At 53.5% G+C, this 16185-nt stretch overlaps 1 protein-coding gene, 1 non-coding gene and 1 pseudogene across 7 annotated transcripts; 1 reads left to right on the top strand and 2 right to left on the bottom strand.

Annotated features, from left to right (window-relative positions):
* Positions 1 to 612: 612 nt before the first annotated feature.
* On the bottom strand, positions 613 to 11956 carry PCGF2 (polycomb group ring finger 2). 6 transcript variants are annotated; one of them, XM_012803128.1, is made up of 12 exons: positions 11833 to 11884; positions 11504 to 11597; positions 10824 to 11376; positions 4844 to 4994; positions 3842 to 3938; positions 3470 to 3525; positions 3342 to 3392; positions 3052 to 3160; positions 2839 to 2893; positions 2651 to 2746; positions 1676 to 1756; positions 613 to 1214 (listed from the first exon to the last, which is right to left on the bottom strand). In XM_012803128.1, the coding sequence occupies exons 4-12, from the start codon at positions 4953 to 4955 to the stop codon at positions 837 to 839; spliced, it is 1035 nt and encodes a 344-aa protein (XP_012658582.1). In that variant the 5' UTR covers positions 4956 to 4994; positions 10824 to 11376; positions 11504 to 11597; positions 11833 to 11884; the 3' UTR covers positions 613 to 836. The 6 variants fall into 6 exon arrangements, with proteins under 6 accessions (XP_012658582.1, XP_023366763.1, XP_012658583.1 ...); XM_023510995.1 differs by lacking the exon at positions 11504 to 11597 and having other exon boundaries at positions 11833 to 11849; XM_012803129.1 differs by lacking the exon at positions 11833 to 11884 and having other exon boundaries at positions 11504 to 11636.
* A 1215-nt stretch (positions 11957 to 13171) lies between these two features.
* LOC111724027 lies at positions 13172 to 13823 on the top strand (annotated as a pseudogene).
* Positions 13824 to 15400: 1577 nt separating this feature from the next.
* TRNAN-GUU lies at positions 15401 to 15474 on the bottom strand. The gene has a single exon. It is a non-coding gene; the product is annotated as a tRNA-Asn (tRNA).
* Positions 15475 to 16185: the final 711 nt, after the last annotated feature.

Genomic DNA, 16185 nt, shown 5'->3' with positions numbered 1-16185 from the left:
GAAAGCTCCTGCAAGAGGCCAGGGGGCAGGAAGGGCTGAAGTCGTTCACCATGTTAAAGCCACAGTGGAATTTCAGGGGCTGAGGCCTCCTGTGGCCTGAATCTTTCACAAGATAATGATGAAAAGGCCACACACACAAAAGAGGGGGAGAAAAAAAGAGGCAGAACTACTGATTCTTTGCACAAAGTTTCCATTACAAGAGGAGGAAAGGGAGTTGCCATCCCCACTGCCCACTTGCTCTCGGAACCAGAGGTACACTGCATTTGTGAAAGGCACTGTCTTAGCAATTCTCTGGACATTCAACAATGGGGGGGCACTGGTCAGGGGCAGGACAGCAGCCGAGATAGGTAGAGAACAGGGTGCACCCCTGCATGCACCCTGTGTATGTAGCCAGTCAGAATTGCAGCCAGTCAGAATTGTGCCTAAAGCTTTGGGGGATGGTGGGGCCCCCCCAACCTCCCATCCGCTTTGGGAAACAAGGAGGGTTGGGCAGAGCTTTACTGGGCCCCCTCCAGTCTACCTCCAGGCAGCCCCAAAAGAGAGCAGAGCAAATTACACAAGACCCCCTAAAAGTGAACACCCCATCCCTCACACATACACACACACATCAAGTTTGTTTCCTGTGGCATTTAAATTAATCTGGTTGGTCCATAGAAAATAAGTATGTATATTTGGTTTTTCCTATGTACATATATATATAGATTTATTTATAAAACCCTCCCCCCACCCCCAAGGTGGGAGGAACTGGGTAAAGTAGAAGAGGTGGAAAAAAAGGGCCCAGAAAAAGTGGAGGGAGTGGAGAGGCATGGCTAGAAAGGAGGAACAGGTTCCTTTCCTCAAGTTAATGGGGGCACAGGCGCTCCGTTGACAGTCATCTTGCGCCCCCTGCTGGCAGAGGATGGTGTCTGCAGGCAGTTCGAGGTGCTCCCGTTGGCAGCTGTGGTGGCCCCACTGGCTGTCGACGGGGGAGTCGGGGAGGTAGGGTGGGTGGCAGAGGGCCCATGGGAGCTGGGAGAGCCATGGGAAGGGGTGGCTGGGCTGGGCAGAGAGGAGGAGGTGGCCGGCAGGGTGGCAGGGCTGGGAGCCTTGTCGCTGACAGACTCACACTCGGATGCCCCACTGGTGTTGGTGCCCTCAGAGGGAGTGGGCACTGTGGGCAAGGTGAGGCGCTTGCAGGCCGGCTGGACACGGTACTTGAGGGGGAGAGGCCCATTCTGCCAGGAGAGGGAGGAGGAGAGAGCCAGGGAAGGGGAGGGTATCAGAATAAAGTGGCCAAACAGGGAACCACCCAGTTCTACCCCACAGTGCCCAGACAAGAAAGGGGAGGTACATTGTCTTGGCGCAGACAGAGACACAGAGGCACATGAATACCCAGCAAAGCAGAAGGCATAAAAGCAGAGACTTAGAAAGAGAAGAGAGAGAGAAGCAAAAACGCAGAAAGCACCTATATCTGACCCCTAATTAGGGTAATTTGCCAAAGGAACCTTTCTTACACGTTTAGTCATCAGCAAGAGATGGCCCAGAGGCTGACCTGCTGGCAGGTCACCCTGGACATGCCAGCTCATGGGGTTAGGGATGTAATATTTGTGATTAGAGGAGAGTGTCCCACGTGGCCACAGACCAATGCCAACCCCTGTAGGCATCTGCCTGGCCTGCCCCACCCTTCCCAGCTCACCCGCCGCCAGGGGTAGATGTAGGCAATGTCCATGAGGGTGTAGTATTCCTTCAGCGGCTCATCCTCATACAAAACCTCCACCTGGGAGGAAAGTGGACAGCACCAACAACACCATGACTCTCACCAGACTCAGAGCTCCAGGTTGGGAGTCTTGGGGACTGGGAGGTGGGGCAGTGGGAAGCGTGGCTTTGTAGATGGTCCCTCATTCCTCTGGGGTTTCACAGTCAATTTGACTTCCCTAACAGTGCTATCCCAACATAACCCCTGATCACCAGGTGGAGAGATATCCAGATAAGACGCCTCCATGTCAACAACCCTCACCATCCACACTGTGGGTCTCCTCTCTCCAGCAAGTCTTCCAGAGAGCTAAAAAGGCTTGGAGGATCTCTGGAACTCTGCCTTTCACCCCTGGCTGCACAATGGGATCACCCAGGGAATTCTAAAAAAATATGCCTATGCTTGCGCCTCACCTCAGAGACTCTGACTTAGCTCCTAAGACGTTAGTCCACTCCCATGATTTAACATACAGCAAAGTTTAGGATCTACTCTCCTAGAGCCTCACTACTCAAAGTGTGGTCCATGGATCTTCAGCATCTAAGGAGCTGGTTAAAAATGAAGATCTACTGAATCAGAATCTGCATTTTATCAGTATTTCCAGGGGATCCTATATACATTCAAATTTGAGAAGCAGAGAAATTACTCTCTGGAATTTCGGACTGGCATTCCCGCAGCCAGCTGGCCCCAGATAAGGTCCTATATCCTTGCACACCATACACCATCTTGTTCCCATGCACCTCTGCATGCTGACTTCAACTTCAACAGACCTAGACTGCCCCACCCTAACTTGGTTTCAACCACCCTTCCACATGGGCTCAGTTACACAACCATGCAAGTCCTGAACAATGGCTGGGATGCACAGACTGTCAGACACACCCACGCACAGACACTTATTTGTTGAAAGGCTCAGGGACCCACCTTGTACTTGCTGGGCACATCCATCTTGTTTCGAAGAAACTTGGCAAGATGCATGACCGTCATGGCTGCCGGGCATCGCAGGAAGCGCACCCCTGTCTGCTGGGGCAGAGGCACCCATGGGGGGCATCTGTCCCATGCCCCTCTCTTCCAGCCCATATTCTACCCTCTGGGGAGGTCCTAGCACTCACCTTCTCCTTGTCCCCATCCCCATTCTCCAGGGGGCCCTTCTTCTCTTCCCGGTCCCTGGGAGAGGAGAAAGAAAGAAGCTAGGGAGAGACAGAAGCAGGCAGGACCCCCTGGGCACACATCAAGAGGGCCATCCCAGGGTAATGGGGCCAGGGCAGGAGAAGTGGGCAACCCAGCCTAGAACCCCCAAATGGCCCGGCCTGGACCAGACTTGCCTGGCACCTTCATAGAACTCGATGGAAAGGCTGACAATCTCGTCATCGCTCAGAGCTCCCTTCTCCTGCTCTAGGACTTCACCACGGTCCTCATTGGAGCCATTGGGGACTGCAGGAGAGAGCTCTGAGGGGTTGGCTGAGGATGGGGTAGGGGAGCCTACCAAAGACTCAGGGGTCACGGAGCTCAGCAGGATGAGCCCTCTGGGTTGGCAGTCTGCAGCAGGAAGGGCACGTGGAGGCAGGGCTACATACCCATGTGGTCCCCAGCACACACAAATGAACACACTCACCCTCTGTCAGGGGGTATGCTGCATAGAAATCCCGTCGCCGTTTCATCTCATCTGGAGGGAGGAAGAAGGTAAGGAGAGAGCCACAGGCTGGGAAACAGGGGCAGTGGGCAACAAGGGTATGCAAATACCTTTAAAAAGCCCAGGAACCAATTTGTAGACAATGTCTTGGAGGGTTTTGTCAGATCTGGGAAAAAACGTACAGGGGCCCGTTAACAGCCACCCCTCCCCCATGTCCCCTGTCAGGGACCCCCTCTTCTCGCCCTACTTCCTTAGACCAAGCACCCAGGCACTGGGGTCCCTATAGGCCTGGTCTTTACCCCTCTAGTGTCTTAGCCCATGACAAGCTGGGTACAACCCAGAGGCAGGGAGGGGCCTGGGTCCACACCTGTGTTTCTCCCACATCTGCCACCTTGGTTGCAGGAAGCCAGCCAGGGTGAGGGGGACAGAGGGACGCTGACCCAGAGGATGGGCCCAGACAGAAAGGGCAGCGCCAAGCCCACCTGATGCTGAGCAGTGGGCGGGTTTTATGGACCTGCACATCACACATGGGGCAGTACTTGTTGGTCTCCAGGTAGCGCACGATGCAGGTTTTGCAAACTTAAGGGTATGGAGAGAAAAAGGAGAGTCAGAGCTCCTTCCTACCCCCAGACCAGCCTCCATGCTTCTTAGATCCCAACATCCCTTCTCCACCTTGTCCCTGCTCAGTGGCCCAATGTGGTCATGTATATTTGGCACATATGGCAACTACCCCTTGTAATCCACCCTTGGGGAGAATGGATCTTTTGTTGTTTTTGTTTTTTTTTGAGACAGTCTCACTTTGTCTCTCTCAGTAGAGTGCTGTCATGTCATAGCTCACGGCAACCTCAAACTCCTGGGCTCAAGAGATCCTCTTGCCTCAGCCTACCAAGTAGCTGAGATACAGGTGCCAGCCACAGGGTACAGCTAGTTTGGGGGAGTTTTTTTCTTTCCTATTTTTAGTAGAGATAGGGTCTCACTCTTGCTCAGGCTAGTCTTGAACTCCTGAGCTCAAGCAATCTATCGGCCTTGGCCTCCCAGAATGCTAGGATTACAGGAGTGAGCCACCATGCCTGGCAAGACGGATCTTTGTGTGTGTGTATGTATCTCTCTGTGTGGGTGTCTGTGTGTGTGTGTGTGTGGGTGTCTGTGTGTGTGAGAGAGAGAGACAGAAAGAAATAGTCTTGGTGTCATATACAACACATAAGGTAGCCCCAAGTCCCCAACCCCAAAGCTAGCCTGTTGGACACCTCCCTGGGTCCAAGCCAATAGTGCAAACAAGGGGTGAATTTTCAGCCACAGAGATACGAAAGAGAACTGAGATTTCAGATACATGTCCTTGAAATGAATTGGGCTGAGACTCCCCACCCTCCAAGCAGCCTCTCTGTGGAAGTGGAAGTTTATGCTCCTCAGGACAAGAGCTTGTGTCCCACCTTCCCTGGGCAGTGCACCCCCAACCTGAGAAGCACCCCGTCTACCCAACTTACAGGAATGCAAGCACTCCACAATGGTGGTGGCATCAATGAAGTACCCCCCACAGAGGGCACACATGAGATGAGGGTTCAGCTCCGTGATTTTGATCCTTGTGGTCCGATGCATGATGCCAGGGTCAGGGTGGGGGGACTGGGGAGTGTCACCCTGGGAAATGGAAGTAGAATCAGAAACCCAGAAACACTTCATTCCACATTCTCCCCACCCACCCCCAGCAACTTCTTTCCCTGAGCCCATGGCCCTTCTCTGCCATCCAGGCGGGCCTGGGGCATACATGTGGCTGGTTCTTTCTGGCCCCCTGAGTGTTCACTGGATACACAAGACTTGAGCAACAAGGTCGTGCTCCATCCACAGAGCAGCAGCAAAGACTGAAGTCAAATAATAGAAAGTACCACCGAACTCTCCAGAGGATGTGGGAAGGCAGAAAAATGGAAGAGAACAGGGTTTTTAAAAATCTCCCTAATCCCGGGCTGGGCAAGGTGGCCCAAACCTGTAATCCTAGCACTCTGGAAGGCTGAGGTAGGTGGAGTGCCTGAGCTCATGAGTTTGAGACCAGACTGAGCCAGAGCAAGACCCCATCTCTAAAAAATAGCCAGGTATTGTGCTTGACACCTGTAGCTACTCAGGAGGCTGAAGCAAAAGAATCACTTGAGTCCAAGAGTTTGAGGTTGCTGTGAGCTATGATGCCATGTACACTCTACCCAGGTCAACGAAGTAAGACTGTCTCCAAAAAAAAAAAAAAAAACCTCCCTAATTCCAATCTATATTCACTCAAGTGGTCACACATTTAAAGAATATTAGAAGCTATGAGGAAACTTAAATAAATAAGCCAATGCCCCAAACTTCAGGGAACAAAAGAAGGGAAGAATAAATTATCCTTGTTCTCTCCACCCAGGTGCAAGGCCTCAGCCATGTCTCTATATTCTGTCCTATCCTCCCTTCCATTCCATCCACTCCACCTCCACAAAGCTGTCCCTGGAAACAGGCAGGGAAAACTGAAAGTCTTTACACGAGCAAAGCTGGTAACACACGGCTCCAGCCCCACCCCAGGCCCAGCCCTGGACTGCACAGGTAAGGACAGTCAAAGAGCTTAGGCAAAAGGGCTCGGCGCCTGTGGCTCAAGCGGCTAAGGCACTAGCCACATACCCCTAAGGTGGTGGGTTCGAATCCCCAGCCCAGGCCCGCCAAATGATGGCTGCAACCAAAAAATGGCCAGGCGTTGTAGCGGGCGCCTGTAGTCCCAGCTACTTGGGAGGCTGAGGTAGGAGACTCGCTTGAGCCCAGGAGTTGGAGGTTGCTGTGAGTGTGACGCCATGGCACTCTACCCAGGGGGATAGCTTGAGGCTTCGTCTCAAAAAAAAAAAAAAAAAAAAAAAAAAAAGAGCTTAGGCAAAAAGACTCTTATCCCTGCCACAGGGACTCCTGCCACTCTGCCTCTGATAGACAGTCCTCTGTCCGAGTACCCACTAGCACAAGCATGGTCCATAATCTCCTCCCTCTCTTTGTTTGTTTATTTATTTTTTTGAGACAGAGTCTTACTCTGTGCCATGGTGTCCTAGCCTTACAGCAACCTCAAACTTTTGGGCCAAGTGATCCTATTGCCTCAGCTTCCCAAGTAGCTGGGACTTTCGGCACCCACAGCCAGCTAGTTTTTCTATCTTTAGTAGAGACAGGGTCTCATTCTCATTCTCTTTAACTTCTGAGCTCAGGCAGGATTACAGGTGTGAGCCATAGTGCCCGGCCCATGACCTCCCTTTCATGCAGAAATTTCTCCACTTGTGTACTACTACCCTCACACCATCCCCTGCCCTAGTGACACCTCAGCCACTTGATCACAGGCTGTCCAGTGACAAACCACAGGCTCTCATTTTCTGTTCCCAGACACCCAAGCACCTTTCTAGGCCTGGCAGGGTCCAATGACATGAGTCAGAGTCTGACTGTGGACTGGCTGCTGTCTGGGCTTACTTCTTGGTACAGAAATCAAAATCAAACCTGCACTTGGAAGGGACGACCCCTCCCTGCCTCTTCTTTCCCAGAGTAAAAGTCCAGGGGTGGGGCTTGGGAGGGTGGCCAAGCCCCATCGCTCCGTTACAACATACTCATACCCTTCTCTCCTTTCCAGAAAGAATTCAAAAGCCACCACACAGGGTTTTCTAGGACAAGAAATTCACAGCCAGGATCAGCAGTTTCTATAGAGACCCCAGGATGAGTCTGGCCAGGACCCAAACAGCCAACAGAGGCCCAGGGAACCTGGCCAGAGACCGAAAGAGATGGAGAGGCACAAAAGCCACACGTGGGAGAGAGACCAAGTTGCAGGGCAGACAGAGAACAAGCCAGCCTCACAGCAAGCCCAGAGACCCAGCGGAGAGGTAGTGGCCCCCAAGACCTGAGGAATGGAACGGGTTCCCACCCCACATAGGATGGCTTTAGCCAGCCCTCCCTGCATGGGTCCCCCATCACAATTACGCAGAAGGCTGCCGGCTACTCCACTGTTTGGTTGTTTCCATAGTAACCCTGTCCCTGGCAAGATGCCCAAATATTATTACAACCATCCAAAGGAGAGAACAATCCAAGTGGCTATCTCTGAGTGTGTGTAATATCCATCGTGTATGTACGTGCCGTCTGGATCTCCAAAGGTACTTCCTGTGATTGCCTGCCCTGTGTCTGTGGCCAGATGCATCTACGTGTGTGCATGAACTGCCAGAGACAAAACATGCAGGAGGTCTGGGATGCTGGGGGTAGATCTCACACCCTCACCTCTCTCTCTCTCATGTGCATGTGCGCGCACACACACACACACACACACACACACACACACGCAGGCTCTTCACACTGCCTCAGCCACCTTATTCAAACACTTGCTGTGTTTTCTAAACAGACACTTGCTCTTAAGAACCACACAGGCAGGAACCCCACACTGCAAATGGTGGTGCCCCTGACCCTCTCACTTCCCCAGCATTTGTGACAATTCAGACTAAGCCTATCCCTCAGGCCCCTTTTGGGACATAAGGGCAAGGGACTCCTCTATTGAATTAAATGCTCCTCCTTCCTGTTAAAGGAATGAGCCCCTTGTCACACTTCTTGCCCCCCCATCCCCATGGGCCTCCCAACGTTACCTCTGGGGTTGGGGGTGGGGAGAAGCAATGATTGGTTCCCTACCTGATTGCCATGGATACCTGCAGGGCCCTGCCAGCAGGTGCCAAGAGCAATGTAAACAGGAGCTCTGTTTCCCCAGAGCACCCTCTCTATCTCCCCCTACCCAGGAGGAAGGGGGGGGGGTGACTCATTCCTGACACCCAGTTCCTCCCTGGCTAAAATTGGCTGGTGCATTGTGGGAAGGTGAGGGAAGTCCACTATCATCACTACAGGGAAGGGGCTGAGAGATGGGAAGGACTTGAGAAAGAGTGGGAGAGACAGATCCTAAGCAGCAGCCAATGGAAACAGAGGGTCATTCATTGCAAGTGGCCTCTGTGGAGCTCAGGGGCGGTAACAGGTCAGTCCCAATTATACCCCTCACCAGTGGACCTGAGGAATTCCCTCTACAGGAATTCAAGCCCGTCAAGATCTTCTGCCCCTATACACTGTCTGGGCCCCTGAGGCCCTGGGTCTGGCTATAGTAGCAGGAAAGGAGTTTGACTGGCATCCAGCACCTAGCATCCAGTGCTGATTCCTCCCTGCCATTCAAGTCTGGCAGTTGTCTTTCCCTATCCTCAAAGCCCCCTACTGATAAGAAACACCTCTGCCTCTCCATTTTGATCAGTCTCTTTCTGGAAGCTGCTCTGCAGTTTGGGCCTCCTGCGGATGCTGCTGGGTTCTGATAACCCAGGGTCCCTACTGCTTCAGATGACAGCTGTCACTTCACTTTGCCTTTCCTCCAGTGAATTAGCCCAACTCCCTTACTAGAAAGTCTCCAGGTCTTAGGAAAAGTCACTCAAGGTCACATCCAGTTGTCAATAACTATAGAGGTGAGGCTCAGCGCCTGTAGCTCAAGTGGCTAAGGCACCAGCCAGATACACCAGAGCTGGCTGGTTGGAATCCAGCCTCAGCCTGCCAAACAACAACTACAACCAAAAAATAGCCGGGCATTGTGGTGGGCACCTATAGTCCCAGCGACTTGGGAGCTGAGGCAAGAGAATTGCTTAAGCCCAGGAATTGGAGGTTGCTATGAGCTGTGATGCCACAGCACTCTACCCAGGGCAACAGCTTGAGGCTCTGTCTCAAAAAAAAAAAAAGAATTGTAGAGGTGAAAAGGGTCTTAGAATATACCTTGTCCAGCCCTTTCATTTTACAGATAAAGAAAGAGAAATGACTTGTCTGAGGTCACACAGTAAAGCAGTGGCAGCCCTGTGACAAGATACTGCCTGACTCCCATCCCAGTACTTTTTACATCCTGGCACCCAGGCCAGGCTCACCCATCTAAGGAAGTAATGCCTGGCCCACCTCCATCCCAGCAAGTACTAGGGCCAAAGGGCCGTTACCCAGAGTAGCAAGAAGACCACTCAGTGAGTGTTCTGGGAGGGAGTCAGTTTGACCAAATGATGCCCATTAGTGCACATTCTCACCTTGCAGTAGGAAAAAGAGGGGAAGACTCTAATTGCCCACCCACTTCCTTAGGACAGATGGGTAGACTGAGGCTCCCTGGAAGCACAGTGAGAAAGAGCATACATCAAGATTGGACCCCAGGGGCTCAGCTTCACAGGCTCCATGTGTTTCTGTTGGGACCATGGGATCTGCCTAGGACAGTGTGAACCTCTCCGCTTTTCCTAATCCTGGATACTGGCATGAGAATTTGCTTCCCTGTTCCCCTGACGATAAAGGCCTAGCTTCCTGAAGCCAGGCTTATTCTACCTTCCCTCCCTCTCTTCTACCTCTCAGATCCCCAAGATCAAAGACCCAAACCCAAAATATATACTCAGAGCAACACAATACCAGATACACACACATACACAGCCAGAAACATTCTTCCTCCATCGCTCACACCCACAACAGCCAAAGCCAGATAGACATGACACCACACACACAAATACACAACACAAACACACATACACTCACAGACGCTTGGGCAGACACACCCCACCACGCATGCAGCCAGACCAAGAGCCAGGCCCACATTTGCCAGATGCACAAGCCATCCCCACCCACCCCATCCAGAAGCACACAGCCTGACATCTCTGCTTGGAACCAGACCTACAAACACACATCAACCTTTTGTGTATCCCCGGTCTACCCAGGATAAGTGATAAAGTCTTCCAGCAACAAAGGCAGTTCAGCTCCCAACCTCTACTCTGAGGGGCCAGAGGCTGGAGGGATGTGGTGGGCATCTGACCAGCACAAAGATGTAACCTCTTCCTGTTCAGGCTCTCTCCATTCCCATGGCAACAGCTCCATCAACCTAGGTCTCTCAGGCTAGGTCAGGGGCAGCTCAAGCTACATATACCCCCCCCAAGACTTCCTGCCCCGCCCCCCAAGACTTCAACTTGAACCCTACCCAGCTACCCCTGGTCTGGATTCTGGAGTCAGTTTCCTGTCTCATTCCAAAGACAGTACTAAGGCCTCAACCCCCCCCCCAACCCGCAACCAGGAGAACCCCTGGGAAATCCTCCCCACCGAAAAGCTGCAACAGAGCTGGCTTTATACTCCTTCGCCCAATAATAACACCTTGGGGGGAGGGATTCAGAGTTTCAGGAACAGAAACAAACTGCAAGAAGCCTAGAGGAAGAGACAGGAGAATAGAGTGGGAGACCACCAGGAGGCATCCCTCCCTTCCCTAAGCGACAAGAAGCCCTAGAGAGACTGAGGCAGCGTGGGGAGTTAAGTGGGAGATTCCGAGACAAAGACCACGGAAGCGCGGAGTAACACTCCCATAATATTTATAGGCAAATTCCCACCCCTGCCCTCCCCCAGGCCGCCTCCTCCCTCCTCAAGCCAACCGGAGCAATTCTGGGCAGACTCGGGCAGTGGGGGAGGGGAGCATACCTGGGCCCACCGTGGATACAGGAGGCGGCAGGGGGTGTCTGCATGCCCAGGGCTCTCACCCTCTCAGAGGTAGCAGCAGGAGGGCCTGAGGACGTAGGGGCAGCCGGGCTCCCCAGTGGAAAAGGGGCCAATTCCTCAGACCCCTCTGGCCTCCGCCGGCGTGAGAAATATCGCGACAAATCCCCCTCTCATTATCTTTCCTCCCCTCTGCCCGGGCTCCCCCAAGAGCCTGGGTCAAAGCATCAGGGACCCCAGTTACCTGGTGGCCGCTCCCACCTTCCCCAGTGCCAAACTTTCGGCGGGGCCCAGGAGGGGTGCTTCGGAGAAAGAGGCTCCGCAGAGGTGCTTAGGGAGGGGGCGGGGCGCCCTGTGCTGGGACCCGGGCAAGGGGACCGGCTGGGGGAGGTGCCCAAGAGGACCCGGACCCGGCAGGGAAGGGCGCCCTCCCCCGGCCTCGCAGCAATCAAAATGCACGTCCCCTCCCTCCTGGCCTCAAGTCCTCGCGGGTCCACGGCGCCCCAGTGTCCACGGGAAAGGCGACCCCTGCCCAGACCTAAAAGGGGTAGATCTAGTAGCGCCACGGGCGGCTCGGGCTCGCGGGAAGGGATGGGGGGCAGTGATCCAACCCGGCGCGCACCCCCCAAACCCTCATGGCTGCCCCGGACCTTTCCCCTAGCTACCTCAGGAGCAGGGTCTATGAGGGGGCTGCCGCACAAAGAGGTGGTGGTCGAGGGAGACGCCAAATCGTTAAAAAGGGGAATCCACTTCGGCCATCTTGGAAGGGAGGAAAGGGAAAAGGGGGCAGAAAAAAAGGAGAAAGGAAGGCGGACGGGGCGAGCTAGGGTAGGGGCTGGCGGGGCGCGGGGCGGGGGGATGCGAAAGCAGGCTCAGCTCCTAGCTTCCCCCCAACACACAGGGGTTTGTAAAGGAGAGACTAGCCCCCTATCCCAATCCCCAGATGGTTACAAGGTAGGAGAAGGAAAGGAAGGGTGAGTCCGCGTCTGCTTACCTGGGTTCGGGGTCCGGTGGTCTCGGGGAGGGGGGGATGGGAGGGAGGGAGGGAGGGAAGGGAGGGGAGGGGGGACCGCAGCCGTGTGGCTAGCTTGGGCAGCGGGAGGGGAGAAACCTACGGTAAGAAAGGAGTTTGTGAAAGCCGCTTGGGGTGGGAGGGAGAGAGGGGAGGGGAGGAGACCTAGGGGGGGAGGGGAGGGACCAGAGTTGTGGGGGGGAGACAAAATGGCTTTTTCCTCCAGACAAGAGTAGTCCCGCCCACTACTCACCCACGTGACCTCATTCCTTCAGGGTGCTTGCGGAGAGGGAAAGAAGAGGGGGAGAGGCTAGCGCGGCTTCTCCCCGCCACCGGGTGCGGGGCCCCCTAAAGCAGGACAAGTCCCCTCCGCTCCCAAACAGCCTCCCTGACCCTGAAGGATGAACCCACTTCCCTGTTACCCTGCGTAATTAGAGACCTCCCCTCAAAATATGTATGCCCGCCACCCCACTGACCTGAGATCCCCACCCCTCGCTGGGGCTCCTGGAAAATGGTGAAATGAGGTCTGGACTGAAATGTAGCTCGCAGTCCTCCACGCCCCGGCCTAGACCAAAGGGCACAGAGCTCCAGCGAGAGACGCGACGCTTCCAGCCACGCGTCGGGTGATTTTCATTCACTCCAAGTGACACTCCCTTAAAATTAATAACTGCATCAGCAAGAGAAACAGTATCCTTCCCACTCCCTTGACCGGATAGTTGGCTCTAAAACGCCGCGCAGCTGGATTCAGCTTGGGAGAGAGAGCCTCGGAGGGAGCAAACAGCGAGAGGGGAGTGGAGGGTTGAAGGGTTGAGGCCAGGGTTGGGGGGGACTCATGGCGGCGGGGGGGGGTGTCTTAGTTTGCTGTGCAGGAGACTGGCGCTCCCGGCGTGCTCTGGCAAATAAGAATGGAACGTAACCCGGGCCCGGGAGACCAACTGAAGATGAGGACTCAACTCCGGGTCTGGGATTCAATAACTGAAGGCGAGAGGCCAAGATGGACTAGAGAGCTAGGCGGTGAGGCTCGAAAATGGGCCCGCGCTTTTTTTCGTGGCTTGAATGTTTCCCGCATTTTTCGCTCCAGCTTTGCGCTCCGCTGGGTTTGTGCGCCTCCCTCGCCGCGGAGGCAGGAGGAGTCGGCAAGCGCAAAAGTGGCTGGTGCCCGCCGACCCCGACTGTAGCTCCCGGTTCCACGCAGAGCTTGGGCTCAGGTCCCCACGGGTTCTGGCCGGAGGGAAAGGAGCAAGAGGCAGGCTTGGAAAAGCCTGGAGCAGTGGTGAGGCCGGCGCCGGAGAAGCGAATCGATAATGCGTTATGATGACGATCGTGGGCCTCATTAGAACGATCGATTCACTTATACGTTATTCTCGATTTATTGGGAATAGCAACTGTGTCTGTCCCTCCAAAGAGCTCGATTATCCGGCCAGAGCGCCATTAAGCGCACTGACGGCGGTGGCTCGAGTTAGAACGAATCTGCCAAGCTTCGGAGCGCCTGCCTCTTCCTTCCCTCCTTGTTAGCAGCCAAGGCAGCCCCGAAGCTGGGGGACCCGAACTGAATACTTTTGCCCACTGACCGGACGACCAGTAGACCTGTGGGCACCGGCCGCCAAGTGACCCCAGCTTCAGCCTTCAGCCCACACTGGCTGAATAGGCGCAGGGAGGAAAAGGAAGGGCAGGAGAGATTTCCGCTCAGAGGGAGTGGTCCGAGAACCAGCGGGAGAAGGGCCAAGGGAGGATCCGGTCACCTGCTCCACTGTTCCTGCAGCGGGAGACGGCGAGTTCACCGGCCCCTGTGGAAAGGGTGTTCTTGGTGTGGACACGCCTACTGTCCCCAGAGCCAGTATGTCGCCAGCATCCTAGACTTTGCCAGGGAAGACTCACGCATCCACTCGCTCTCCCGGGAGGGGAGCGCGACAGGGACCCCTGGTTTGCCACTCCTTTCAGGTTTCAAGACTCGGAGCAAGAGAAACTTTTAGGGGCTTTGCGGAGATGTCGATCCCTTTCATAATCCACACCGCTGGTTCCTCTGAGTCCCGACTGAAGCCGATTAATCCTGGAAGGCTGCCCGAGGGGGCCACTGTGCTAAGCGGATTCATTCACTCATTTTTCAGTTCAGTTATTAAGCACCATTCATGAGCGAGAAGAAGTATGTTGGAGACTTTACTACCTACTAAAACTCTAATCTCTTCCCTCTTGGATGACCCGTCTCCATATCCCTGGCCTTTCTGGTTTATCAGAACCTTCTGACCCAACTCTTCCCACGTCTGAAGTTCTCTGGTTTTCCGGTCTTTATTTTATCAACTGACATGGAAGCATCTGTCATGTGCCAAGATCAAATGTTGCCCTAGGCACTACAGATATAAAGCAGACAAGCAGGGCTTTTTGTGCTGGGCGCTCACCGGCCAATGGGGGTAGAACCCGAAGAACGCACAACCTGTCCCGTTAGCTTCCACAGCATCTGGTGTGAGCTCTCGCTCAGGGTGGAAGAGCACTGGGAAGGGTCTCCAGAAGAGGCCTCTCTTGAGCCAAATATTGAGAGACCAAGTGTCAAAGAGAACTGCTTAAGAGCTCTTTGCGAATTCTTAACAAAGGTCGAGGGTCCCATCCTGTTCCCTGGGACGCGCCTCTGCCAACATTAGAAGCTCCTTGATTTTGTGTTTGTATCTCACAAGGTCCTCTAGCTGACAAGTACTATCAGAAGGGTCACTGTGTCCATCACAGACTAAAGGCTGTCAGAGGGCAGGAACGTGAGAAATGTAGGTAATTACTTCCAGCACATACTCTGCGCCATTGTGAGGACAACAGCCCTTTTGAAATGACTACTATGGTAGGAGAGGGTGGCTCTTGTAGTTGTTTCATGAATGTCTTTATCTCTGTGTCCTTTACACCTGTTCTCTGCAGAAAACAATGTCCTTTGTCAGTTTTATGCTTATTTCCCCCATCCTTCTGCCCACTTCTCCATAATTTCTAGGAAAGAAGAATTGTTCTTTTCCCTTTCTGATGCTTCTCATGTTAAATTCTTGTCTTTTTCCTCTCTCCATTTTCCTGGGGTCTTCCCTCTCTCGCTCCGCCTATTCCTGGTAACGTCCCCTCTTTCTCGGTATATTGCGGCTACAGTCTTTCTCACCTTTGTTTCTCTTCGTCCTTCATGTGGTCTTTGCCTTTCTTTCTCACTACCCTATTCTCCTCCGAATATTATTTCGAGATTGTAACATCGCCCGAGGCATACAATGGAAAACTATCCAGCCTCCACTGAAAATTCATTCTCAATCCTACGAAAAATGTATCCTGAAACGTGTTGCACAGTGAGACAAAAAAACCTGTCTTTGGGTTTCCTGCAATCCAGCTTGGAGGCGGGGCGAGGAGGGGGTGGAAGGAAGTGCCGGAGAAATTATCCCATCATTGAATGAACAAGAACGAATTTTCAACCACAATGACTCTCTATTTGCTATAGAAAAGTGTTGCGTTGCCATTTAAATTAAAAAAATTTAGCTTTTGAGCCGTTCTGAGCAAAAGCCTTTCGTTTCCAATTCCCGGAAAAAACAAAACAGAGCGTCCCTGGGTGGGCTCGAACCACCAACCTTTCGGTTAACAGCCGAACGCGCTAACCGATTGCGCCACAGAGACCGCGGCGACTGCTGGGGTGGCAGTGAGCCGAGTCAATAGGAGCGAGCCTGGATCGCACAGAAACCGCTACAGAAGTCTCGATTTCAGACGAAAAAAAATCGAAACCGAGGGAGAAAAGGAAAAAGTCTCGATCTCCGGAAAGGAGCGGCGGAGATTGGGAGGGAACGACGCGGTATGTGCACGCTTCTCTTCCATTCTCACTGCGAGGGGTCAGCACGAGCTATCTTCAGGTTCTACCTTAAATCTGGAAGGGCCCAGAACATCTCTTTTTAGGGTGACCTGAGACTTGGTGATACGTGAAGTCGACCTACAGGAGTTCCCAAGAAACAGACCACCATCAAAACTCTCCATTACCCCTGCAAGCCGCCGAATACCCTCAACGCCTGTCCCCGTACCCCAACCCCGCATCATTAAATTTGCACTTAATGGGCGCCTCCTATATACTAGACACTGTTCTGGGCCAGTGAAAATCCAGAGCCTAGCAATGCGTCTGGTACACAGTAGATGCAAGGATTTCTAGAGCGAATAAATAAACTAGCATGAGTACTACGCCAAATTCATATAGCATGTTGATTAAGTGCCATGGCGTCCCTCCAGCTGGGGCCACAGCCCTCCAAACCCAATTTCACAAGCCCATGTGCGCTGAGGTCCCGCCCCCAGTCACGGCGGTCTCCAGTCTTGTTCCGCCGAGATCCCAGAATGCACCTTGAC

This window comes from Otolemur garnettii, unplaced genomic scaffold (genome assembly GCF_000181295.1).
Source record: "Otolemur garnettii isolate 467f Iridium unplaced genomic scaffold, OtoGar3 scaffold00018, whole genome shotgun sequence".
Classification (NCBI taxonomy): domain Eukaryota; kingdom Metazoa; phylum Chordata; class Mammalia; order Primates; family Galagidae; genus Otolemur; species Otolemur garnettii.
This window is presented reverse-complemented; position numbering and strand designations above follow the sequence as displayed.